A 26,305-nucleotide genomic window follows, 5' to 3' on the forward strand; every position below is an offset into this window, starting at 1 on the left:
AACATGTACTGAACACCGATTTTTCGAGTGTTATTTTGTGGATAAGACAACGCTTAAACACTTCAGAGTAGTTCGTTGCAAGTGTTTTTAATGCTAATCTGCAAAGCACTCCACAATTTAATTTTGAAAATATTGTACTAAGAATTGTCGTTTGATATAGTATTTACACCGGTTATATGTGTGTGGTGCTTTTAGTTCACAGTAATTTTTAAGATCATTGGATGGACGTTTTAATTGGCAGCTACTAATTTTTTTAAAAACCATTTTGTGCAAATTCAAATGAAAGATGCCTTTTAATCAAGTATTTTAATATGGTATCATAATTATTCATTTCATTTCAAATGTTCTTTTTGGCTTTCATGGTTGCAAAATATGTGAAAATGGCTCATTTGTACATGGTGAATTGAAAATGTATAGAAAAGCCTATAGTGTGTCATATATACATTGTTAACCTTACTTTCCTATGTAACAGTGGCCACTTAAAAAATCCATAGGTACGACAGAATAAAATAAATCTAATATATATATATATCATATATAATAAAAAACGTATAATAAAATCCATCCATCCATCCTATAATTTAATTTGCCATAAAGTCAAATTCATAAATACGTTATAAAATTCCCAGTTAATAAATCTTGATGTCGCTTTATAAATGTGTTTTCAAGTTTTTTGCACTGTATTTGTAAATGAACAGAGGCTTATTCTGACGTAACTAACTGTTTTTGATTATATTGCCATTGGCATGATTATGATTAAAGCTGTGAAACCCAAATTACATTCTCATCTCAGAAAGACAATTTCACTCAAACAAACCACGTTGCCACATTTTCTGCGTTGAATAAACGATTGATAGCATTCTTACCTTCCAGGTCTAGGTATGATGAACTAACAGTTAATAAAACCACTGCTAATTAACTTTGAATTCAATGTCTACTGTGTCAAATAAACTACAAGCTTTCGTACATCTTAATTTATAACCAGCAGCATATCAGTGTTAACATTTTACACTATTCTGGACAATTTTACTTTTTGGGTTACAAAATATGTGTTTTTTTAGTGATTAATTGATCTTATTTTTGTTTTCCCAATAAAGGTATCGGCAATTAAAAGTGTCTAAAAATTGCTAAACTTTGCCATGATTTGATTTTGATTTTGACTATGTTATGTATGTTCATACCTAAACAACTTAACAAAGTATTTAAACATTAACCTATCAATCCTGAATTTTTTACAATATTATCCATTTTTGTCAAGTTCAACACCAATGAGACTGAGGCACAACAAAGAACATCTGGAGAATCTCACTGCCCTGATGGTGAACTTGAACCTGAACTAAAAGCAGAAGATATAAACTTTGAAGTGTTTTTAAAAGGTTAAAATTTGTTCACATGGCAATTGCTTTTGCATCAAAGTTTTGTAATCAAGTCGATATGAAGGAAAGTTTCATTTGAAAATGTTATGCAATCTTAACAGCAATAATGTTTGCTGTAAACTAAATGTTTGTTGCAAATAACGAGCTATCTTGTTTATAAATCTTTACAGAGGCTGCCCTTGCAGTTACTGCTTATGCTTCTGATGCTTGGAGTCCAATTTTCAGGTGATTCTGTGCTTTAACTTGACTGGACTTGGTAATAGCGTACTGCAACAGTGCATAATTATTTGAATTATCAAAATATTTGAACATCCTGGAGTGGATTTTATAGTTGAAAAAATGCTTTCATAATCTCCATTATAACTCAGCAACACTTTATGTGGCCAATGGCAATAATTAATCAAAGTAGAAATCTCTGAGTTTTTTTGGATGTGGAAATGAATTTTTGACCGAAGCTATAAAAGGGCTATGTTTTTACTCACTTTTATAATTGCTTTTCAGCCAAAGTTTAGATTATGAAAACTTTCTTTTGGAACGATTTGATGCATTATTGGATGAACTGCTTCAGCAAGAAGAAGGTAAGTTTTGATTAGATAGTTATTGTCCAGAAACTTACCATAAATAATCCTGTTACAGAAAACAATGTTACAAGACATATAAGTAAATGACAGATTGGTATTGCACAAGTTTTTGTGTATTTTAACAGTTTCTTGCCATCTCAAGCAAGTTAAGCTTGAAGTCATAGCTTGTTATTTTTTTGGTTTGGTTTTGCTTGTAATAGTTTCCACAAAAGGTTTTAATTAAACAGAGATACATTGGGCAGTCACCTAAAGCATTGCATTGATTTGCAAACGTTTGCATTGATTTGCTCTGTAAATCATTTTTTTACATTTTTATCAACTTGCATTAAATTCTGGATGGTTGAGGCTGGTTGCTTGCTTGAGCCGTAGAAACACTTTCCTAACGATACAACAACAACGTGGTCTTGCTCGCACCTGAAAATCTTCACTGAGACCACTGCAGAAGAGAAAGCATTGTTAATACTTTACCCAAGGGCTTTACAACAACAATGTAGCACCTAAACTCGGCTCTAATGATTGCAAATTTAGGTTCTAGTCACTATTCTGCGAGCCGACATGCAAGTTGATTGGTGTGATTGGTTGGTGACTATCCACTTTTTTGTCAAATGAATACCTATGGTGGTTGTACTTTAATCCAACAATTAAAAGGACTTCATTATCAACTCTCATAAATTGAACCTATCTGATATTTGATATGGAAAACATACTGGTAGTGGCGGTGCCATCAGTTGTTCTTATTTGGGACCAATTATTATATTCTAAAAATTTCCAACATTGTTACAATGACCTTTAGTTATTAGCAGTTTCAGTCCAGTGTTATAATTAATCGTGTTTTTTGATAACTTAACTTTACTTCAGTCAAAAGTCCTAAATGACTTGAGTCAAAGTTCAGGATTACTCGAGTCACGTTATGACAATTGTAAGGACTCAAAAGGACCTTTTATTTAACAAAATTGGAGCATTTTCAAAAAAATTAAATTTTAAATTAAATTAAAAAAAATTGTTCAAAATCTCTTGGTAAGATCAACCAGAATAGTTTGTAGACAGTTATAACCTTATAGTGATCAATGTAACGCAACATGTATTGTGACATCATAGTAGTTTTTACGTTGAAAGGTATTGACTCGACTTGACTTGAGTCACAATTTAAATTGACTCGAGTCAGAAAAAAATGACTTGGTTACAACCCTGTTTCAGTCTTAGCTTAAATAATTAAGATGTCGGAATTGGTTATAATTATTTGACATTTACTAACTCTAGCCTTGAAAGCGATCAAGAGTGAAATGTTGGAGAAGCTGAAGGTTGTCTCGCGAAGTTTGCAGCAAAAAGATTAAAACTTGATCAACTTTGCAAAGATGACAGATTTTGACATCAATTGTTCTTTCAGTTATTTCAGTTTGAAGGTTACTGAGTTAGTCGATCAGTAAATATGAGCTGACAAATTTGAAGTTTATATCTGATTTTGTTATTTGATGTGATTTTATACACAAGACGTTTATCGAAAGCACACACAGCATGAAGTGTTCTCACAAATAAAGTTTTACTATGAACAAACTTAATACCAAGAGACCAGTGAAAGCCTTTGTGAGTGTTCTTTGTTTACCTGAAAAACATAGCACTGGTATTGGATTACCGCTGTTGGATGGAAGTTGTATTCTTATTTCGAGTAAGCCTAGATGAGAATTGGCTGCTTAATAAAGCGGTGCAGTTTTGTTGTGAATAGATCAGAAGTAGGCACATCGCAACTATTTCGAGTTCAACTCAGCTATTTTAAGGTTTATTAGCAAAGAATACAGCTGTACTTTACCGAAATGGCTTCTACAGTATTACCGTGTTATGCAAAACTACTGTCGGAAATATCCAACATATGGTAACAACCTTGTAACCTATGGTAACCTGGTAACAACAACAACAACAACAACAAAAGTTAATTGTCTAGTATATAACTGAAATTCAATTTGTCTGTGAATTTAAGAGTAGTCTTAAATGTAGTCTATTAGAACAAAGACTGCAAGAATAGTTGTTTGTGTTTATAGTTTTTAAAGTATCTACGCCACAGTTTTAAGATTTTTGTCTATTTGGGTCGTTTAAAACTAAACTAGGCTTTTCATATTAACCCAAATTGTCCCGGTCAGTGAATGGATAGATGTAGATGCAAGAAATTAGTAATTTTCTCTGTCGTTGAATTAGCCATTACCGTTCATTTGGTAGAGATAAATAGTAGTAATATATTCACAAAACCTTTTAGTTTAGCGTTTATATTAAATATTTACAATTATAGTAAATAGCTTTTGCATCAACAGTAACCTATTCCATATTTGGCAGTGTAGGTAGTAGGCAGCTTGTCCAGCTAAAATGAGTGAAATAGAGATTCAAGTACAGGCGCAGGAATTCATTTATAGGCAGACTTTACGCAAAGAAAAGCCTAAAGCCGGTAGGCATGCCTTGGAAGAAGTAGGAAGGTCACTGAACGCGATTGCACAGCGCCGAAGACAATATTTTTTAGACTATAAAGAGTGCAACACCATTAAATGTGTGCGTCACTGGTACGCCTGGGAGACAAAGGTAATCTCATGACACTTATATTATTTATAAGCTTTAGAGCTAGGCTGAGCTGATATCCTGATGTCTTCCACTTTTTCTAAACAGACTTCCCTCAAAATATGGACTGTATAGTTTTGAATGACAAAACTAAACCGAAATAAAAAGGCTGGCAGGCTGCCGCTATTTCACAGAAAAAAGTCGTGCGTTCGAAGTTATGATCTCTGCAGTGACTATTTCACCATATGTAGGTCACGCAACCTGTTCTTAAAGAAAAGTGGTTAGGTTAAGGAGGCCATGCGAAAAGTCAGTTGGACATGTTCCCCCAACTTTTCGACAATAATCATAGTTTATCACAATTGGAACTCTATTCTGTAACTGCTAATGCATATCACTCCTAGTTTGTCCCCTCCAAAGTTTTCCAGCAAACTAGGTCCCTGAAAGTTAGTACAAATCTTTTATGCAGAATTTGGTCAACAACGTTAGTTTGGATTTTCTTCATATTTTCTATACGCATGATTCTACCGAACGCTTAAAGTCATGTTACTGTCTTTGAATTTGAAAACTATGTAGGCTTTGTGTTAAAATGCATTGCTCACGTGTTTTTGCAGAGGAACTTAGAAACCAACACAAACGAAGCGAGAACAGAAAATGCAGCGACACGAGGAGTAAAAATGTTTCTGCACAGAGTTGAATTTTACGGGACTCTATTAACGCGCTTCATCGAATACGTGCTGCATCCGTTGAAGACAAAGTTTTCCACTTCCGGAAATGAAAATCCGGAATTCGAAGCTGTAAAGGAGAAAATGCAACAGTTAAAGGTAGGATTTTATTCACGCGTGCATGGGATTTCGCAAATACGATGCTGGTATCTTTAAAAAACTCGCAATCTCTCTGTTGTCAAAGTGCTTTGTGCTGTTATTTTTGAAATTATAGAAAAAAGTTTGTAATAATAAAAGTTTTACAGTATATTTAAGTTATAAAAAGAATTTAACTTGAGACTGGCAGAACAGAACAGATAGAAATTCAACGCTGCTGGATTTTGCAGACAAAGTGTGAAAGTTTGCTCAGTGACGCATCTGTGATCATTCTGGATAACGTGAACCATTCGGACGCAGAAAAAAGATTTCCGGTCATCTCTGTTATTCCGCGAGTGCACGAGCTTTTAAGTAAAATGGTCATGACGTCATTTCAGTGGAGGTTGCACGCCAGGTAATTTTTCACAAACTAAAACTAGATTACAGCTAGGCTGTCATATTTCTATGTCTTCCAGATACGAACAACAATTTGAAGAAATTGCTCAGAAGCGCGCTCTTGCGGAATCGGAAGGGGACTTGAATGACAAAAGATCTTTATTGCGAAATTTTGATCACGGAATAAGGTTTGCAGCGGCGTTGCCAATAACACTTTGCATAGAGAAAAAATTTGATTGCTATGAAAGATTCTTATATAAATCCCATTTTTAAAAAATAAAAGAAAAACTCAGCGTAGTCACGAGTCACTGGAGGAAGAGATCGCAGAGAGACAGCAGGCTTTGTCAACCAGCAACTTTGCTCAAGTTTACGAACAATGCATCGATCAAATCGAGCGGGTTCAAGGCGCGTTGGAGCAATGCAAATCGACCATCCAAAGCAATGACTCGACGATTAAAGCGTATGCCGCATAATTGCACAGTCATGTTTTTTAAATTATTCGAAAATCCAGCAAAATACACTTTTTATCTCAGAGTGCAAGAAACGTTTGGAAAATACAAGATTATCGGTCCCAAAAGGAAACACAAACTAGAGTCGAGTATTGTCAAACGTACGAAGAAGGTCGAAGAACTTGCTAAAATACAAGCAGAGCTGGAACGTCTTGAGGTAAAAAATTTTCAGTAGCAGCATTATATGGTACATCAATCGCTATCCATCCATTACCGCTATCGTATCCATCCGTAAAACGCTATCCATTGTTAAGTCTACATGTACCTCTATCTATGTACCTCTATTCTAATGCCAAGGAGCACAAAGCTAAACTAGATGAAGAGGAAGTAAGCTGGATGAGAGGAGGGTACGAGAACGCAGTAAACGTCATAAATACTTTGAAAGAGCAATCCCAAACCCTCGTTGACAATTTAAAAGAACTTGAGCAACAAAAAGACGATTTAAAATCATCCTACGAACAATCAGTAGAAGAGGTAAAATATTGGACAAATTATATTAGGCAAGTTTTTGGAAGCAGGAAAAGAAAAAAACCAAATAGACCTTAAACTTATGCACATTCGTAACAAACGTTTGCTTTAAACATGCATGAAAATTTTTTAGCTGTTCCCTTCCTGCTTCGAATTACATGTCGATCTAAGTATTACCGAAGGTTACCTTTTATTTCGGTTACTTTTACTACTTTTTAGAAATAGGTTCAATAGCTGCTCTGATCTTTATAACTGCAAATTGCTAAATCATAAACGCGATTAAAAATGAAAATAACTTTACAGTAAAATTAAGACTTCACAAGGCGCCGAACGATTTACGCTTAATTTCAGGTGTTAAAGTTAAGCATGGATTATGAGCAAGTAAACCACAAATATGAATACGAGAAAAGACTGGCTGCGGTGGTTGCCAAAACGATTTGGAACAACAACGCCGACATATACACCACCGTGCGGCCAAATAAAGTAAACTAATTTTTACTCAATTTAAACTCATATTAAAGCAATACCTCTATAAATGCTGTCAGAGATATTTTCTTTGCCGTTTGAATTTGTTTTTATTAACCGACTACGCTCACTTTAAATATTTCCTGTATCTTTTTACTGTCTTTACCTTGTCAATTCCAACAGCGTTTCGTGCGGAAGATTTCATATTTCACGAATTTGTCTAATTACTGTAAATTGTGATTGCCTGTAACCAATAATCCGCATAGACAATCAACTGTAGCTTCCACCAAGTTTATTTAATGAATATTTGTAAATATCAACTCTGTGATGTTAAAATCTTGCAGATCACTACCATTAGAATGGAAACCGAAGGTGCTTACCCCATGCTGCAACCCAAAGGGGTCGCGTTGGTCATTCACAACGATTGGGCGACCAAGTCGGAAAAAGCTAACAAGCTGGTTCACGATAAAGTTGACAAAAACTTTGCAAAGTCGCTCAATGTTCTTTTGGTACAGTGCGGTTATTACGTCATCCAAAGAAAAGACCTGACAACCGGAGAGATCCAGCACCACATGATTGGACTGTCTGACCAGTACCACGGTTACCAGGGCGACCACAGCTCGTTGCTTGCCGTTATCGTTGCCCAGTCCAACGAGCGCGGCCAAATCCTTGACGACATCGGCAAAGCATTATCAGCGAAGGACTTGCTGGACCACTTTTCACAGAGTAGATGCCCGGCGCTAATCGGCAAGCCTAAAGTTTTTCTGCTTTTCCTGCGCGTGTCTGTTCGCGACCCGGTCCTACCGCGTGTCAACCAGTTAAAAGTGGTCGAAACCAGAAAGAAGCAGTCCTCGGCAAGCCTGGATGCGCCCACTTACTTCGAACCAGAAGCACTGAATACTGAAAGTGACTTCCTCGTCGTACGAGTTATGTACGAGGACGATTTTGACCAGGACGGAAAGCCGACCTTTGGTGGAGGCAAAACGACGCAGTCGGAAGACATTCCATGGTTCGTCTCATCTTTTGTTACAAAGATGTCCGAGCAGGCCGGGGATAAAGACTTCTTGACAATCTTGAAGAACATAAAACGACATTACATGGAACGCGTCTCGCTTTCCGTCACTTCAACTTTATCGGAAAGTAAGGCGTCTGTTGCGTCACGTGCCACTACGACCTTCAAGTTGTCTGACAGCAACGGTCACGTGAACATGTTTATTGACAGTTCTTTGAAAAAGCCTTTGTACCTCATGCCAGGGCTGTAAGATATTTTCTTGTTGTATTGAAGCGAGACGCAAACAGCATAGTAGAATGCATTTTGTGCACGAGGCCTTATTTTACATGTAACCCTAACACATAATTTCTTGTACAAGTCTGTGAGACGGGGAGATTAACGACTGTTTCTAACTAAAACGGAACCGGATATCAAGAAGCTTATGAAATTGCACCAAGCTCATCCTTCACACTAGAGATTAGAATTAAACAAACATTAAGTAGCAGTTGTAATTCGTGTTGATTTGTATGTTACACGTTTGTACACGTTTCGTTTTTAAAGAAAGATGGTGCGTCCACCCTGTGTGTGAATCAAATGTAACAAAAAACGTTTATGACGTAACAATAGCTTTGACTTGAATGGTGGATGGTGTAATACTGCCTGCTATCTAGTTTTGATGCCAGGAGCTAGGCTTGTAAACGTTTAATTTATTTGCTTATCGATGTAGGTAAAAGAAAAGCGATTACCCGGTTTGAAAGAGGAATGTCCTGCCGCGTCAGAAATGTTTTAATTGTCAAAATTGACCCATCTTACATCGAGTAATTGTAAAAATTTCAGCCTAAGTTTAGTGCTGGTTTTGCAAGTGTGCATGTGCTTTTTTCCTCGCTTCTCGAATGAATAGTAAATTCGTTGTTACTTTTCTGTTCAATGGGCGTTTGATAGTCAGTAAGATGTCCAGGGTGGCAATATCGGAAAAAAGTTTGGCAAACACTACTTTACACTCAGCAACCCCATAACAACAACAAAAAATCACAAATTAACATCACATGCGCACTGGACCGGAGCCATTTATACTTTTTCTATAGTGACGTCCAGCATGCGACATTCGTCACAATCGCGCTTGTTGCCGTTTTAAAACTGCTCAAAACAGGCCCTTAAAGAAAAGTGGTTAGGTTAGGGAGGCCATGCGAAAAGTCAGTTGGACATGTTCCCGCAACTTTTCGACAATAATCATAGTTTATCACAATTGGAACTGTATTCTGTAACTGCTAATGCATATCACTCCTAGTTTGTCCCCTCCAAAGTTTTCCAGCAAACTAGGTCCCTGAAAGTTAGTACAAATCTTTTATGCAGAATTTGGTCAACAACGTTAGTTTGGATTTTCTTCATATTTTCTATACGCATGATTCTACCGCACACTTGAAGTCATGTTACTGTCTTTGAATTTGAAAACTATGTAGGCTTTGTGTTAAAATGCATTGATCACGTGTTTTTGCAGAGGAACTTAGAAACCAACGCGAACGAAGCGAGAACAGAAAATGCAGCGACACGAGGAGTAAAAATGTTTCTGCACAGAGTTGAATTTTACGGGACTCTATTAACGCGCTTCATCGAATACGTGCTGCATCCGTTGAAGACAAAGTTTTCCACTTCCGGAAATGAAAATCCGGAATTCGAAGCTGTAAAGGAGAAAATGCAACAGTTAAAGGTGGGATTTTATTCACGCGCGCATGGGATTTCGCAAATACGATGCTGGTATCTTGTGCAATACAATGCAATCTCTCTGTTGTCAAAGTGCTTTGTGCTGTTATTTTTAAAATTATAGAAAAAATTTTGTAATAATGAAAGTTTTACAGTATATTTAAGTTATAAAAAGAATTTAACTTGAGACTGGCAGAACAGGACAGATAGAAATTCAACACTGCTGGATTTTGCAGACAAAATGTGAAAGTTTGCTCAGTGACGGCTCTGTGATCATTCTGGATAACGTGAACCACTCGGACGCAGAAAAAAGATTTCCAGTCATCTCTGTTCTTCCGCGAGTGCACGAGCTTTTAAGTAAAATGGTCATGACGTCATTTCAGTGGAGGTTGCACGCCAGGTAATTTTTCACAAACTAAAACTAGATTACAGCAAGGTTGTCATGTTTCCATGTCTTCCAGATATGAACAACAATTTGAAGAAATTGCTCAGAAGCGCGCTCTTGCGGAATCTGAAGGGGACTTGAATGACAAAAGATCTTTATTGCGAAATTTTGATCACGGAATAAGGTTTGCAGCGGCGTTGCCAATAACACTTTGCATAGAGAAAAAATTTGATTGCTATGAAAGATTCTTATATAAATCCCATTTTTTTAAAATAAAAGGAAAACTCAGCGTAGTCACGAGTCACTGGAGGAAGAGATCGCAGAGAGACAGCAGGCTTTGTCAACCAGCAACTTTGCTCAAGTTTACGAACAATGCATCGATCAAATCGAGCGGGTTCAAGGCGCGTTGGAGCAATGCAAATCGACCATCCAAAGCAATGACTCGACGATTAAAGCGTATGCCGCATAATTGCACAGTCATGTTTTTTAAATTATTCGAAAATCCAGCAAAATACACTTTTTATCTCAGAGTGCAAGAAACGTTTGGAAAATACAAGATTATCGGTCCCAAAAGGAAACACAAACTAGAGTCGAGTATTGTCAAACGTACGAAGAAGGTCGAAGAACTTGCTAAAATACAAGCAGAGCTGGAACGTCTTGAGGTAAAAAATTTTCAGTAGCAGCATTATATGGTACATCAATCGCTATCCATCCATTACCGCTATCGTATCCATCCGTAAAACGCTATCCATTGTTAAGTCTACATGTACCTCTATCTATGTACCTCTATTCTAATGCCAAGGAGCACAAAGCTAAACTAGATGAAGAGGAAGTAAGCTGGATGAGAGGAGGGTACGAGAACGCAGTAAACGTCATAAATACTTTGAAAGAGCAATCCCAAACCCTCGTTGACAATTTAAAAGAACTTGAGCAACAAAAAGACGATTTAAAATCATCCTACGAACAATCAGTAGAAGAGGTAAAATATTGGACAAATTATATTAGGCAAGTTTTTGGAAGCAGGAAAAGAAAAAAACCAAATAGACCTTAAACTTATGCACATTCGTAACAAACGTTTGCTTCAAACATGCATGAAAATTTTTTAGCTGTTCCATTCCTGCTTCGAATTACATGTCGATCTAAGTATTACCGAAGGTTACCTTTTATTTCGGTTACTTTTACTACTTTTTAGAAGTAGGTTCAATAGCTGCTCTGGTCTTTATAACTGCAAATTGCTAAATCATAAACGCGATTAAAAATGAAAATAACTTTACAGTAAAATTAAGACTTCACAAGGCGCCGAACGATTTACGCTTAATTTCAGGTGTTAAAGTTAAGCATGGATTATGAGCAAGTAAGCCACAAATATGAATACGAGAAAAGACTGGCTGCGGTGGTTGCCAAAACGATTTGGAACAACAACGCCGACATATACACCAGCGTGCGGCCAAATAAAGTAAACTAATTTTTACTCAATTTAAACTCATATTAAAGCAATACCTCTATAAATGCTGTCAGAGATATTTTCTTTGCCGTTTGAATTTGTTTTTATTAACCGACTACGCTCACTTTAAATATTTCCTGTATCTTTTTACTGTCTTTACCTTGTCAATTCCAACAGCGTTTCGTGCGGAAGATTTCATATTTCACGAATTTGTCTAATTACTGTAAATTGTGATTGCCTGTAACCAATAATCCGCATAGACAATCAACTGTAGCTTCCACCAAGTTTATTTAATGAATATTTGTAAATATCAACTCTGTGATGTTAAAATCTTGCAGATCACTACCATTAGAATGGAAACCGAAGGTGCTTACCCCATGCTGCAACCCAAAGGGGTCGCGTTGGTCATTCACAACGATTGGGCGACCAAGTCGGAAAAAGCTAACAAGCTGGTTCACGATAAAGTTGACAAAAACTTTGCAAAGTCGCTCAATGTTCTTTTGGTACAGTGCGGTTATTACGTCATCCAAAGAAAAGACCTGACAACCGGAGAGATCCAGCACCACATGATTGGACTGTCTGACCAGTACCACGGTTACCAGAGCGACCACAGCTCGTTGCTTGCCGTTATCGTTGCCCAGTCCAACGAGCGCAGCCAAATCCTTGACGACATCGGCAAAGCATTATCAGCGAAGGACTTGCTGGACCACTTTTCACAGAGTAGATGCCCGGCGCTAATCGGTAAGCCTAAAGTTTTTCTGCTTTTCCTGCGCGTGTCTGTTCGCGACCCGGTCCTACCGCGTGTCAACCAGTTAAAAGTGGTCGAAACCAGAAAGAAGCAGTCCTCGGCAAGCCTGGATGCGCCCACTTACTTCGAACCAGAAACACTGAATACTGAAAGTGACTTCCTCGTCGTACGAGTTATGTACGAGGACGATTTTGACCAGGACGGAAAGCCGACCTTTGGTGGAGGCAAAACGACACAGTCGGAAGACATTCCGTGGTTCGTCTCATCTTTTGTTACAAAGATGTCCGAGCAGGCCGGGGATAAAGACTTCTTGACAATCTTGAAGAACATAAAACGACATTACATGGAACGCGTCTCGCTTTCCGTCACTTCAACTTTATCGGAAAGTAAGGCGTCTGTTGCGTCACGTGCCACTACGACCTTCAAGTTGTCTGACAGCAACGGCCACGTGAACATGTTTATTGACAGTTCTTTGAAAAAGCCTTTGTACCTCATGCCAGGGCTGTAAGATATTTTCTTGTTATATTGAAGCGAGACGCAAACAGCATAGTAGAATGCATTTTGTGCACGAGGCCTTATTTTACATGTAACCCTAACACATAATTTCTTGTACAAGTCTGTGAGACGGGGAGATTAACGACTGTTTCTAACTAAAACGGAACCGGATATCAAGAAGCTTATGAAATTGCACCAAGCTCATCCTTCACACTAGAGATTAGAATTAAACAAACATTAAGTAGCAGTTGTAATTCGTGTTGATTTGTATGTTACACGTTTGTACACGTTTCGTTTTTAAAGAAAGATGGTGCGTCCACCCTGTGTGTGAATCAAATGTAACAAAAAACGTTTATGACGTAACAATAGCTTTGACTTGAATGGTGGATGGTGTAATACTGCCTGCTATCTAGTTTTGATGCCAGGAGCTAGGCTTGTAAACGTTTAATTTATTTGCTTATCGATGTAGGTAAAAGAAAAGCGATTACCCGGTTTGAAAGAGGAATGTCCTGCCGCGTCAGAAATGTTTTAATTGTCAAAATTGACCCATCTTACATCGAGTAATTGTAAAAATTTCAGCCTAAGTTTAGTGCTGGTTTTGCAAGTGTGCATGTGCTTTTTTCCTCGCTTCTCGAATGAATAGTAAATTCGTTGTTACTTTTCTGTTCAATGGGCGTTTGATAGTCAGTAAGATGTCCAGGGTGGCAATATCGGAAAAAAGTTTGGCAAACACTACTTTACACTCAGCAACCCCATAACAACAACAAAAAATCACAAATTAACATCACATGCGCACTGGACCGGAGCCATTTATACTTTTTCTATAGTGACGTCCAGCATGCGACATTCGTCACAATCGCGCTTGTTGCCGTTTTAAAACTGCTCAAAACAGGCCCTTAAAGAAAAGTGGTTAGGTTAGGGAGGCCATGCGAAAAGTCAGTTGGACATGTTCCCGCAACTTTTCGACAATAATCATAGTTTATCACAATTGGAACTCTATTCTGTAACTGCTAATGCATATCACTCCTAGTTTGTCCCCTCCAAAGTTTTCCAGCAAACTAGGTCCCTGAAAGTTAGTACAAATCTTTTATGCAGAATTTGGTCAACAACGTTAGTTTGGATTTTCTTCATATTTTCTATACGCATGATTCTACCGCACACTTGAAGTCATGTTACTGTCTTTGAATTTGAAAACTATGTAGGCTTTGTGTTAAAATGCATTGATCACGTGTTTTTGCAGAGGAACTTAGAAACCAACGCGAACGAAGCGAGAACAGAAAATGCAGCGACACGAGGAGTAAAAATGTTTCTGCACAGAGTTGAATTTTACGGGACTCTATTAACGCGCTTCATCGAATACGTGCTGCATCCGTTGAAGACAAAGTTTTCCACTTCCGGAAATGAAAATCCGGAATTCGAAGCTGTAAAGGAGAAAATGCAACAGTTAAAGGTGGGATTTTATTCACGCGCGCATGGGATTTCGCAAATACGATGCTGGTATCTTGTGCAATACAATGCAATCTCTCTGTTGTCAAAGTGCTTTGTGCTGTTATTTTTAAAATTATAGAAAAAATTTTGTAATAATGAAAGTTTTACAGTATATTTAAGTTATAAAAAGAATTTAACTTGAGACTGGCAGAACAGGACAGATAGAAATTCAACACTGCTGGATTTTGCAGACAAAATGTGAAAGTTTGCTCAGTGACGGCTCTGTGATCATTCTGGATAACGTGAACCACTCGGACGCAGAAAAAAGATTTCCAGTCATCTCTGTTCTTCCGCGAGTGCACGAGCTTTTAAGTAAAATGGTCATGACGTCATTTCAGTGGAGGTTGCACGCCAGGTAATTTTTCACAAACTAAAACTAGATTACAGCAAGGTTGTCATGTTTCCATGTCTTCCAGATATGAACAACAATTTGAAGAAATTGCTCAGAAGCGCGCTCTTGCGGAATCTGAAGGGGACTTGAATGACAAAAGATCTTTATTGCGAAATTTTGATCACGGAATAAGGTTTGCAGCGGCGTTGCCAATAACACTTTGCATAGAGAAAAAATTTGATTGCTATGAAAGATTCTTATATAAATCCCATTTTTTTAAAATAAAAGGAAAACTCAGCGTAGTCACGAGTCACTGGAGGAAGAGATCGCAGAGAGACAGCAGGCTTTGTCAACCAGCAACTTTGCTCAAGTTTATGAACAATGCATCGATCAAATCGAGCGGGTTCAAGGCGCGTTGGAGCAATGCAAATCGACCATCCAAAGCAATGACTCGACGATTAAAGCGTATGCCGCATAATTGCACAGTCATGTTTTTTAAATTATTCGAAAATCCAGCAAAATACACTTTTTATCTCAGAGTGCAAGAAACGTTTGGAAAATACAAGATTATCGGTCCCAAAAGGAAACACAAACTAGAGTCGAGTATTGTCAAACGTACGAAGAAGGTCGAAGAACTTGCTAAAATACAAGCAGAGCTGGAACGTCTTGAGGTAAAAAATTTTCAGTAGCAGCATTATATGGTACATCAATCGCTATCCATCCATTACCGCTATCGTATCCATCCGTAAAACGCTATCCATTGTTAAGTCTACATGTACCTCTATCTATGTACCTCTATTCTAATGCCAAGGAGCACAAAGCTAAACTAGATGAAGAGGAAGTAAGCTGGATGAGAGGAGGGTACGAGAACGCAGTAAACGTCATAAATACTTTGAAAGAGCAATCCCAAACCCTCGTTGACAATTTAAAAGAACTTGAGCAACAAAAAGACGATTTAAAATCATCCTACGAACAATCAGTAGAAGAGGTAAAATATTGGACAAATTATATTAGGCAAGTTTTTGGAAGCAGGAAAAGAAAAAAACCAAATAGACCTTAAACTTATGCACATTCGTAACAAACGTTTGCTTCAAACATGCATGAAAATTTTTTAGCTGTTCCATTCCTGCTTCGAATTACATGTCGATCTAAGTATTACCGAAGGTTACCTTTTATTTCGGTTACTTTTACTACTTTTTAGAAATAGGTTCAATAGCTGCTCTGGTCTTTATAACTGCAAATTGCTAAATCATAAACGCGATTAAAAATGAAAATAACTTTACAGTAAAATTAAGACTTCACAAGGCGCCGAACGATTTACGCTTAATTTCAGGTGTTAAAGTTAAGCATGGATTATGAGCAAGTAAGCCACAAATATGAATACGAGAAAAGACTGGCTGCGGTGGTTGCCAAAACGATTTGGAACAACAACGCCGACATATACACCACCGTGCGGCCAAATAAAGTAAACTAATTTTTACTCAATTTAAACTCATATTAAAGCAATACCTCTATAAATGCTGTCAGAGATATTTTCTTTGCCGTTTGAATTTGTTTTTATTAACCGACTACGCTCACTTTAAATATTTCCTGTATCTTTTTACTGTCTTTACCTTGTCAATTCCAACAGCGTTTCGTGCGGAAGATTTCATATTTCACGAATTTGTCTAATTACTGTAAATTGTGATTGCCTGTAACCAATAATCCGCATAGACAATCAACTGTAGCTTCCACCAAGTTTATTTAATGAATATTTGTAAATATCAACTCTGTGATGTTAAAATCTTGCAGATCACTACCATTAGAATGGAAACCGAAGGTGCTTACCCCATGCTGCAACCCAAAGGGGTCGCGTTGGTCATTCACAACGATTGGGCGACCAAGTCGGAAAAAGCTAACAAGCTGGTTCACGATAAAGTTGACAAAAACTTTGCAAAGTCGCTCAATGTTCTTTTGGTACAGTGCGGTTATTACGTCATCCAAAGAAAAGACCTGACAACCGGAGAGATCCAGCACCACATGATTGGACTGTCTGACCAGTACCACGGTTACCAGAGCGACCACAGCTCGTTGCTTGCCGTTATCGTTGCCCAGTCCAACGAGCGCAGCCAAATCCTTGACGACATCGGCAAAGCATTATCAGCGAAGGACTTGCTGGACCACTTTTCACAGAGTAGATGCCCGGCGCTAATCGGTAAGCCTAAAGTTTTTCTGCTTTTCCTGCGCGTGTCTGTTCGCGACCCGGTCCTACCGCGTGTCAACCAGTTAAAAGTGGTCGAAACCAGAAAGAAGCAGTCCTCGGCAAGCCTGGATGCGCCCACTTACTTCGAACCAGAAACACTGAATACTGAAAGTGACTTCCTCGTCGTACGAGTTATGTACGAGGACGATTTTGACCAGGACGGAAAGCCGACCTTTGGTGGAGGCAAAACGACACAGTCGGAAGACATTCCGTGGTTCGTCTCATCTTTTGTTACAAAGATGTCCGAGCAGGCCGGGGATAAAGACTTCTTGACAATCTTGAAGAACATAAAACGACATTACATGGAACGCGTCTCGCTTTCCGTCACTTCAACTTTATCGGAAAGTAAGGCATCTGTTGCGTCACGTGCCACTACGACCTTCAAGCCGTCTGACAGCAACGGTCACGTGAACATGTTTATTGACAGTTCTTTGAAAAAGCCTTTGTACCTCATGCCAGGGCTGTAAGATATTTTCTTGTTGTATTGAAGCGAGACGCAAACAGCATAGTAGAATGCATTTTGTGCACGAGGCCTTATTTTACATGTAACCCTAACACATAATTTCTTGTACAAGTCTGTGAGACGGGGAGATTAACGACTGTTTCTAACTAAAACGGAACCGGATATCAAGAAGCTTATGAAATTGCACCAAGCTCATCCTTCGCACCAGAGATTAGAATTAAACAAACATTAATTAGCAGTTGTAATTCGTCTTGATTTGTATGTTACACGTTTCGTTTTTAAATAAAGATGGTGAGTCCACCCTGTGTGTGAATCAAATGTAACAAAAAACGTTTATGACGTAACAATAGCTTTGACTTGAATGGTGGATGGTGTAATACTGCCTGCCTGCTATCTAGTTTTGATGGCTGGAGCTAGGCTTGTAAACGTTCAAGTTATTTGCTTATCGATGTAGGTAAAAGAAAAGCGATTACCCGGGTTGAAAGAGGAATGTCCTGCCGCGTCAGATATGTTTTAATTGTCAAAATTGACCCATCTTACATCGAGTAATTGTAAAAATTTCAGGCTAAGTTTAGTGCTGGTTTTGCAAGTGTGCATGTGCTTTTTTCCTCGCTTCTTGAATGAATAGTAAATTCGTTGTTACTTTTCTGTTCAATGGGCGTTTCATATTCAGTAAGTTGTCAAGGGGGGCGTTATCGGAAAAAAGTTTGGCAAACACTGCTTTACACTCAGCAACCCCCTTAACAACAACAAAAAATCACAAATTAACGTCACATGCGCACTGGACCGGAACCGTTTACACTTTTTCTATAGTGACGTCCAGCATGCGACATTCGTCACAATCGCCGCGTTGCCCTTTCAAAACTGCTCAAAACAGGCCTTTCAAGAAAAGTGGTTAGGTTAAGGAGGCCATGCGAGAAGTCAGTTGGACATGTTCCCCCAACTCTTGCACAAGTATTATAGTTTACCACAATTGGAGCTCTATTCTGTAACTGCTAATGCATATCACTCCTAGTTTGTCCCCTCCAAAGTTTTCCAGCAAACTAGGTCCCTGAAAGTTACTACAAATCTTTTATGCAGAATTTGGTCAACAACGTTAGTTTGGATTTTCTTCATACTTTCTATACGCATGATTCTACCGCACGCTTAAAGTCATGTTACTGTCTTTGAATTTGAAAACTATGTAGGTTTTGTGTTAAAATGCATTGCTCACGTGTTTTTGCAGAGGAACTTAGAAACCAACACGAACGAAGCGAGAACAGAAAATGCAGCGACACGAGGAGTAAAAATGTTTCTGCACAGAGTTGAATTTTACGGGACTCTATTAACGCGCTTCATCGAATACGTGCTGCATCCGTTGAAGACAAAGTTTTCCACTTCCGGAAATGAAAATCCGGAATTCGAAGCTGTAAAGGAGAAAATGCAACAGTTAAAGGTAGGATTTTATTCACGCGCGCATGGGATTTCGCAAATACGATGCTGGTATCTTTAAAAAACTCGCAATCTCTCTGTTGTCAAAGTGCTTTGTGCTGTTATTTTTGAAATTATAGAAAAAAGTTTGTAATAATAAAAGTTTTACAGTATATTTAAGTTATAAAAAGAATTTAACTTGAGACTGGCAGAACAGAACAGATAGAAATTCAACCCTGCTGGATTTTGCAGACAAAATGTGAAAGTTTGCTCAGTGACGGCTCTGTGATCATTCTGGATAACGTGAACCACTCGGACGCAGAAAAAAGATTTCCGGTCATCTCTGTTCTTCCGCGAGTGCACGAGCTTTTAAGTAAAATGGTCATGACGTCATTTCAATGGAGGTTGCACGCCAGGTAATTTTTCACAAACTAAAACTAGATTACAACAAGGTTGTCATGTTTCCATGTCTTCCAGATACGAACAACAATTTGAAGAAATTGCTCAGAAGCGCGCTCTTGCGGAATCTGAAGGGGACTTGAATGACAAAAGATCTTTATTGCGAAATTTTGATCACGGAATAAGGTTTGCAGCGGCGTTGCCAATAACACTTTGCATAGAGAAAAAATTTGATTGCTATGAAAGATTCTTATATAAATCCCATTTTTTTTAAATAAAAGGAAAACTCAGCGTAGTCACGAGTCGCTGGAGGAAGAGATCGCAGAGAGACAGCAGGCTTTGTCAACCAGCAACTTTGCTCAAGTTTATGAACAATGCATCGATCAAATCGAGCGGGTTCAAGGCGCGTTGGAGCAATGCAAATCGACCATCCAAAGCAATGACTCGACGATTAAAGCGTATGCCGCATAATTGCAAAGTCATGTTTTTTAAATTATTCGAAAATCCAGCAAAATACACTTTTTATCTCAGAGTGCAAGAAACGTTTGGGAAATACAAGATCATCGGTCCCAAAAGGAAACACAAACTAGAGTCGAGTATTGTCAAACGTACGAAGAAGGTCGAAGAACTTGCTAAAATACAAGCAGAGCTGGATCGTCTTGAGGTAAAAAATTTTCAGTATCAGCATTAAATGGTCCATCAATCGCTATCCACCCATTACCGCGATCGTATCCATCCGTAAAACGCTATCCATTGTTAAGTCTACATGTACCTGTATTCTAATGCCAAGGAGCACAAAGCTAAACTGGATGAAGAGGAAGTAAGCTGGATGAGAGGAGGGTATGAGAACGCAGTAAACGTCATAAATACTTTGAAAGAGCAATCCCAAACCCTCGTTGACAATTTAAAAGAACTTGAGCAACAGAAGGACGATTTAAAATCATCCTACGAACAATCAGTAGAAGAGGTAAAATATTGGTAATATATGAGGCAAGTTTTTCGAAGCATTAAAAGAAAAAAACTAAATTGACCTTAAACTAATGCACATTCGTAACAAACGTTTGCTTCAAACATGCTTGAAAATTTTTTAGCTATTCCATTCCTGCTTCGAATTACATTACGATATAAGTATTACCGAAGGTTACCTTTTAGTTCGGTTACTTTTACTACTTTTTAGAAAGAGGTGCAATTGCTGCTCTGATCTTTATAACCTGCAAATTGCTAAATCATAAACGCGATTAAAAATGAAAATAACTTTACAGTAAAATTAAGACTTCACAAGGCGCTGAACGATTTACGCTGAATTTCAGGTGTTAAAGTTAAGCATGGATTATGAGCAAGTAAATCACAAATATGAATACGAGAAAAGACTGGCCGCGGTGGTTGCCAAAACGATTTGGAACAACAACGCCGACATATACACCACCGTGCGGCCAAATAAAGTAAGCTAAATTTTACTCAATGTAAACCCATATTAAAGCAATACCTCTATAAATGCTGTCAGAAATATTTTCTTTGCCGTTTGAATTTGCTCTTATTAACCGACTACGCTCACTTTAAATATTCCCTGTATCTTTGTACTGTCTTTACCTTGTCAATTCCAACAGCGTTTCGTGCGGAAGATTTCAGATTTCACTAATTTGTCTAATTACTGTAAATTGTGATTGCCTGTAACCAATAATCCGCATAGACAATCAACTGTAGCTTCCACCAAGTTTATTTAATGAGTATTTGTAAATATCAACTCTGTGATGTTAAAATCTTGCAGATCACTACCATTAGAATGGAAAAAGAAGGTGCTTACCCCATGCTGCAACCCAAAGGGGTCGCGTTGGTCATTCACAACGATTGGGCGACCAAGTCGGAAAAAGCTAACAAGCTGGTTCACGATAAAGTTGACAAAAACTTTGCAAAGTCGCTCAATGTGCTTTTGGTGCAGTGCGGTTATTACGTCATCCAAAGAAAAGACCTGACAACCGGAGAGATCCAGCATCACATGATCGGACTGTCTGACCAGTACCACGGTTACCAGGGCGACCACAGCTCGTTGCTTGCCGTTATCGTTGCTCAGTCCAACGAGCGCGGCCAAATCCTTGACGACAACGGCAAAGCATTATCAGCGAAGGACTTGCTGGACCACTTTTCGCAGAGTAGATGCCCGGCGCTAATCGGCAAGCCTAAAGTTTTTCTGCTTTTCCTGCGCGTTTCGGTTCGCGATCCGGTCCTACCGCGTGTCAACCAGTTAAAAGTGGTCGAAACCAGAAAGAAGCAGTCCTCGGCAAGCCTGGATGCGCCCACTCACTTCGAACCAGAAGCACTGAATACTGAAAGTGACTTCCTCGTCGTACGAGTTATGTACGAGGACGATTTTGACCAGGACGGAAAGCCGACCTTTGGTGGAGGCAAAACGACGCAGTCGGAAGACATTCCATGGTTCGTCTCATCTTTTGTTACAAAGATGTCCGAGCAGGCCGGGGATAAAGACTTCTTGACAATCTTGAAGAACATAAAACGACATTACATGGAACGCGTCTCGCTTTCTGTCACTTCAACTTTATCGGAAAGTAAGGCATCTGTTGCATCACGTGCCACTACGACCTTCAAGTCGTCTGACAGCAACGGCCACGTGAACATGTTTATCGACAGTTCTTTGAAAAAGCCTTTGTACCTCATGCCAGGGCTGTAAGATATTTTCTTGTTGTATTGAAGCGAGACGTAAACAGCATAGTAGAATGCATTTTGTACACAAAGCCTTATTTTACATGTAGGCCTTACACATGATCTCTTGTACAAGGTGATGGGTTATTATTATAATTTGAAAACTGTTGTTGTGAAATTGTGAAATTGAAATTGTTGAAAATTGGTGAAATTGTTGTAAAACTTTTCCGTCGACTTCGATTTTGGAAAAAAAAACGATTATACCGTATTTCAATTTAAACTCTTAGCGTGACCTGCTTTTGTCTCATAACGGAGATATTCAAGTTCATGGCTTATTACGACCCGGTGACATATGCAAAGTGCGATGGCGTCTTCTTGTGCCACGTTACGGACATGTTAGGTATAGATTTGTGTTTTACCGCATTTTTTTCGTATCTTTCGTTGTTTTTATAAATTTTATTTGTCAAGTTTATTTACCTTGAATATTACCTTTAGTATATCTTCTGAAGTTGCTTCTTTCTAGTCTCACGTCAGTCTGTTCCAGACGTGGGCAAACTGCGGCTCGCGAGCCGCATGCGGCTCTCCGGCCTGTTTTTTGTGGCTCTTCTAGTCGAATCGTAAAATTCCAAAAATTGTAAAGGCTACCAAGAGTACCGTTTATGAAAGTTTCTGTGTAGTTTTTCTTTATTTAGGCCAGGATTTCGTTTATGACGTAACACTAGACATCGATTCCGACATTGTTTTCAGGTATAGATTCTATACTCTATGGCAAAGGTTGTCAAAATGCACCTCACCAACATGTTTTTATGGGTCTTTTAGTTAAAAAGTAATATCCCAAAATGCCTACTAATAGTATAATAACCAAATAGACAATCATTACTGATTTTGCGGCTCGCTGGTGTTTATATTTTTCCGCAAGTGACTCTTTCATTGAACAAATTTGCCCGCCTCTGGTCTGTTCATATCGGTCCCGCAGACGCAAGACGCTTTTCCCGATGCTGAAGTTAACTTTTGCTGAGGTTTGCAGTATTTCAATACTCAATACTGGTACAAAGTCACAATTTTCTTACGTCGTTGGGATATATCCGTTTTTTCTGCTTTGTTACGACAATTTCAGAGCGGCAAATTATAAGTAAGATGTTTGTCCTATACTCCTATTGTATAAAATATTTGATAAAGCTTCCGTGTTTTCATAATGTAAACTTAGTGGTAGACATCCTTCTGTCTCGAGAAACAATCGTTTGCGATTGGTAGGCTAGTGATCAATGTTGCTCATGGCAGCTGTCAAAAGTGACTTAGCATTCCGATTCTGGTGTGACAGTGTCTATTGCAACCTGCGCATACAAGTCTGACTGTGGGTTGGCCGCTCTCTCTCCGTGAGTGCTAATCGATTCTTTTCAACAGCGTTGCTCCCACCAGTTGCAAACACGTCGCGGTAGTCTGCATGAAAGCGCATTTTAGGCAGCGCTTTGGAGGACAGTGTTGAACGAGTTACATGACGTCGTACCGTGTCCAGCTTACCTTATTAGAGGTCGTTAGATATAAAACCGCTTGGGTCCGATTAACGTGACCTAAGCAACGCAAGTCGATCTGTATAGAACCTAAGATGCATGCTGAGAAACTTGTTGTCTACAGCACGGCGCCGTTTGCCACTTTCATAACAAGCAGCACAAGTGGAAACTTTCCAGGCGTTTTTTTTATTGGCGTATGTCGTCTACAGCTAGCTCTTGTTCCACAATTCCCTACTCAACTTAACTACAACGACAGCCGGTTTGCGGTGTCATATGTCGTTTGCATCAAGTTTGATTTTCAAGGCTAAACTGCAAATCTATCGTTTCATCCACTCTGACATAAGCTTGTTTTTGTTTTATTTACGACAAGTCGTGTCAAAGAAAATCGCTTCTGCGTTCGGACCCATAGCTTTGCTACAATATTTGACCAATCCCCTGAGCTAATTAAAACCGTTATTTCATTTGTTCGTCAGCACGTTTTAATACTTGATACTTTTGGTTTGATTGGAGTTTAAAACTTTGTATTTTTTGTTACTTTTTGGCTACTTTGTATGCCAAACATTTTGCTGAAATGTAATCGATTCAACATGAAATACGTTATACGGGACTGCCTCATAAACACTTATACGTATAAACATTCATAGATAGACAATGTTATACCTTGGTTTATGCTTAAGTATAAATATCTTAAGATGAAAATCAAAAACCATACAATGCAACTACGTGGTAAACCATTAATGGTTAAAAAAACATTTTTGAAAATAGTTCAGACGACATTTTTGCATCAGAGAGATCATGATTATACAATTCCTATACAGGCTTCCGCACCAGCACGGGTCACACATCAGCACTTCAACATTACACAATACATGTCACCGCCGGGGGCCAGCCTTTCGGATGACACAGTGTAGGCTTATGTCGACTCTGGCCCTTCGTGCTGAAAGCTAAGCAGTTTCACTGCGAATAGCGCTTTTTGAAGTCTTTGGCATATCTCGACCGGGGTTAGAACTGCCGGTAACCGGCCAACACGTGCGAGGTCGTCGTTCTAAGTTAAAAAAGTTACTTTTTCTTAAAAAAGTCATTTTTTTCGTTACAAATAAGAAGATTATTGATGTGTACAGGTTTAATTTTCTTACTTTAAAGTAAGCTTTACATATCACAAATACTATAGCGACTTTTTACTAAAGACAGAAACCAAATTGCATGAAATTAGGTTTCCAAAGTTTCCTCCATTGGATTAACCCTATTCAAACCGGAATCGCGACATAACTATTTTAACTAGGTGTGGCCGACACTGCACACAAATTTTCAATCGCTAATTACTCGAAAACTATACGTCGTAAACTGATCGGATTTTTTTAGGTTAGTAGTAAAAACATCTGGCTTCCTGTATACATCATAATTGTAAAACTAAAGAAAGTGCATTTAGTGTAAATTAAGTATTTCTACAAGTGATACATTTCTGGAAGTTTTTCTTGTTACGCCACGCCCCCGCTGTGCGGAAAACCAGCTGACTGCGAGAAGAGAACACAAGAGAATAGTTAGTCGAGTTATTGGTGCGTAAATGAGTAAACAAAAACGATACGCTTCAATGCGGAGTAGGGATGGGCCGATACGAACCCAAAGTCCAAACCCGAATAGATTCGCCGAATATCGCCTTTATGGAAGATTTGGACGAACACGAATACCAACAATGGCGAACCCGAATACAATATTACTTATAAATTTACTGACTTTCGTAAAAAATGATGATCTAGTTTCCCGACAATGCTAAACTAGAGTCAGCAGTATTTACAATGAAGGTCGTTTTCCTAACGATTTTGCTTTTTCGATCGTTTTTTAAAAACTATTTTTCGAAAGAAAGCGATTTGTTTATCGATTACGTCATTTAAGAAGTAAGACTGGACAACTTTTGGAGGAAATTTTATTGTTTGGTTCTAATACGAATAGACTCGGGATTCGTTCGTGTCGACCTTCATGATATTCGGGTTCGCATGAACCCGAATAATCTTCCTCGCTGCACATCCCTAATGCTAAACTAAAGAAAGTGCGTTTAGTGTAAATTAAGTATTTCTACAAGTGATACATTTCTAGAAATTTTTCTTGTTACGCCGCGCCCCCGCTGTGCGGAAAACCAGCTGACCGCGAGAAGAGAACACAAGAGAATAGTTAGTCGAGTTAGTGGTGCGTAAATGAGTAAACGAAAACGATACGCTTCAATGCGGAGAGAAAACAAAATTATGAAAATATGGCAATATCTCAAAAATTACAAAATCCAACTTCATAAAACAAACATGGTCAGATAGCTGAACATTTTTTAGGAAAAGTCACCAAATTTCAAGTTTCTACAGCAAACAATGCAACTGTACGCCGCGTTTAGCTGTGACTGTGTGCAGGAGAAGCCACACTTAAATGTAAATAAATAATATACTATACTAATATAATAATGTACGTAAATAGGGTTAAGAGTGTTTGAACTGGTTTAAACAGCTGTAGGTCTCGACAAACCAAACATAAATAAAATCGTATTTCGGAAAGTAATCCCATCTTAATAAAGGCTGACTTTTTTCTCGGATGGCTTAAAGGTAACACACTCATTGATAAGCGCCTGTATCAGAACCAGAGGAGCTCTCTACGTCACTGCCAACATATTCCTTTGCCCCCCACGTGCGATAAAACTGCCCAAACAATACTTTGTTATCTTCAACGCCGGTCATGGGCTGAGTTATAGAGTAATGGAATGTCAACCCTTTCGCGTAGTGCGTTTTTTCTGTAATTAAAAACTGGCTGCAGATGACAATTTTAGTCAAGTCAATTTGAGCTGCCAGAATCGATACTTTTTTTCTATCGATATTGATATATGGTGAAGAAAATCTATCACAACGCAAGTTTAACTGGAAATTATG

At 38.4% G+C, this 26,305-nt stretch overlaps 3 protein-coding genes across 8 annotated transcripts; all 3 read left to right on the plus strand.

Moving 5' to 3' along the window:
• Positions 1-1,289: 1,289 nt before the first annotated feature.
• On the plus strand, positions 1,290-9,052 carry LOC143465426 (uncharacterized). 3 transcript variants are annotated; one of them, XM_076963702.1, is made up of 11 exons: positions 1,290-1,376; positions 1,547-1,601; positions 1,878-1,954; positions 5,110-5,319; positions 5,547-5,710; positions 5,772-5,879; positions 5,975-6,151; positions 6,225-6,357; positions 6,498-6,674; positions 7,020-7,151; positions 7,478-9,052. In XM_076963702.1, the coding sequence occupies exons 3-11, from the start codon at positions 1,892-1,894 to the stop codon at positions 8,393-8,395; spliced, it is 2,082 nt and encodes a 693-aa protein (XP_076819817.1). In that variant the 5' UTR covers positions 1,290-1,376; positions 1,547-1,601; positions 1,878-1,891; the 3' UTR covers positions 8,396-9,052. The 3 variants fall into 3 exon arrangements, with proteins under 3 accessions (XP_076819817.1, XP_076819816.1, XP_076819815.1); XM_076963700.1 differs by lacking the exons at positions 1,290-1,376; positions 1,547-1,601; positions 1,878-1,954 and adding an exon at positions 3,125-4,522; XM_076963701.1 differs by lacking the exons at positions 1,290-1,376; positions 1,547-1,601; positions 1,878-1,954; positions 7,020-7,151 and adding an exon at positions 3,123-4,522.
• A 500-nt stretch (positions 9,053-9,552) lies between these two features.
• On the plus strand, positions 9,553-13,567 carry LOC143465308 (uncharacterized). Of its 2 annotated transcripts, XM_076963532.1 has the most exons (8): positions 9,553-9,832; positions 10,062-10,225; positions 10,287-10,394; positions 10,490-10,666; positions 10,740-10,872; positions 11,013-11,189; positions 11,535-11,666; positions 11,993-13,567. In XM_076963532.1, the coding sequence occupies exons 1-8, from the start codon at positions 9,686-9,688 to the stop codon at positions 12,908-12,910; spliced, it is 1,956 nt and encodes a 651-aa protein (XP_076819647.1). In that variant the 5' UTR covers positions 9,553-9,685; the 3' UTR covers positions 12,911-13,567. The 2 variants fall into 2 exon arrangements, with proteins under 2 accessions (XP_076819647.1, XP_076819648.1); XM_076963533.1 differs by lacking the exon at positions 11,535-11,666.
• A 570-nt stretch (positions 13,568-14,137) lies between these two features.
• LOC143465427 (uncharacterized) lies at positions 14,138-22,035 on the plus strand. 3 transcript variants are annotated; one of them, XM_076963704.1, is made up of 8 exons: positions 14,138-14,347; positions 14,577-14,740; positions 14,802-14,909; positions 15,005-15,181; positions 15,255-15,387; positions 15,528-15,704; positions 16,050-16,181; positions 16,508-17,560. In XM_076963704.1, the coding sequence occupies exons 1-8, from the start codon at positions 14,201-14,203 to the stop codon at positions 17,423-17,425; spliced, it is 1,956 nt and encodes a 651-aa protein (XP_076819819.1). In that variant the 5' UTR covers positions 14,138-14,200; the 3' UTR covers positions 17,426-17,560. The 3 variants fall into 3 exon arrangements, with proteins under 3 accessions (XP_076819819.1, XP_076819820.1, XP_076819818.1); XM_076963703.1 differs by lacking the exons at positions 15,528-15,704; positions 16,050-16,181; positions 16,508-17,560 and adding exons at positions 20,021-20,197; positions 20,541-20,672; positions 20,999-22,035 and having other exon boundaries at positions 14,142-14,347; XM_076963705.1 differs by lacking the exon at positions 16,050-16,181.
• The last annotated feature ends 4,270 nt before the right edge of the window (positions 22,036-26,305 follow it).

This window comes from Clavelina lepadiformis, chromosome 7, assembly GCF_947623445.1.
Source record: "Clavelina lepadiformis chromosome 7, kaClaLepa1.1, whole genome shotgun sequence".
NCBI lineage: Eukaryota > Metazoa > Chordata > Ascidiacea > Aplousobranchia > Clavelinidae > Clavelina > Clavelina lepadiformis.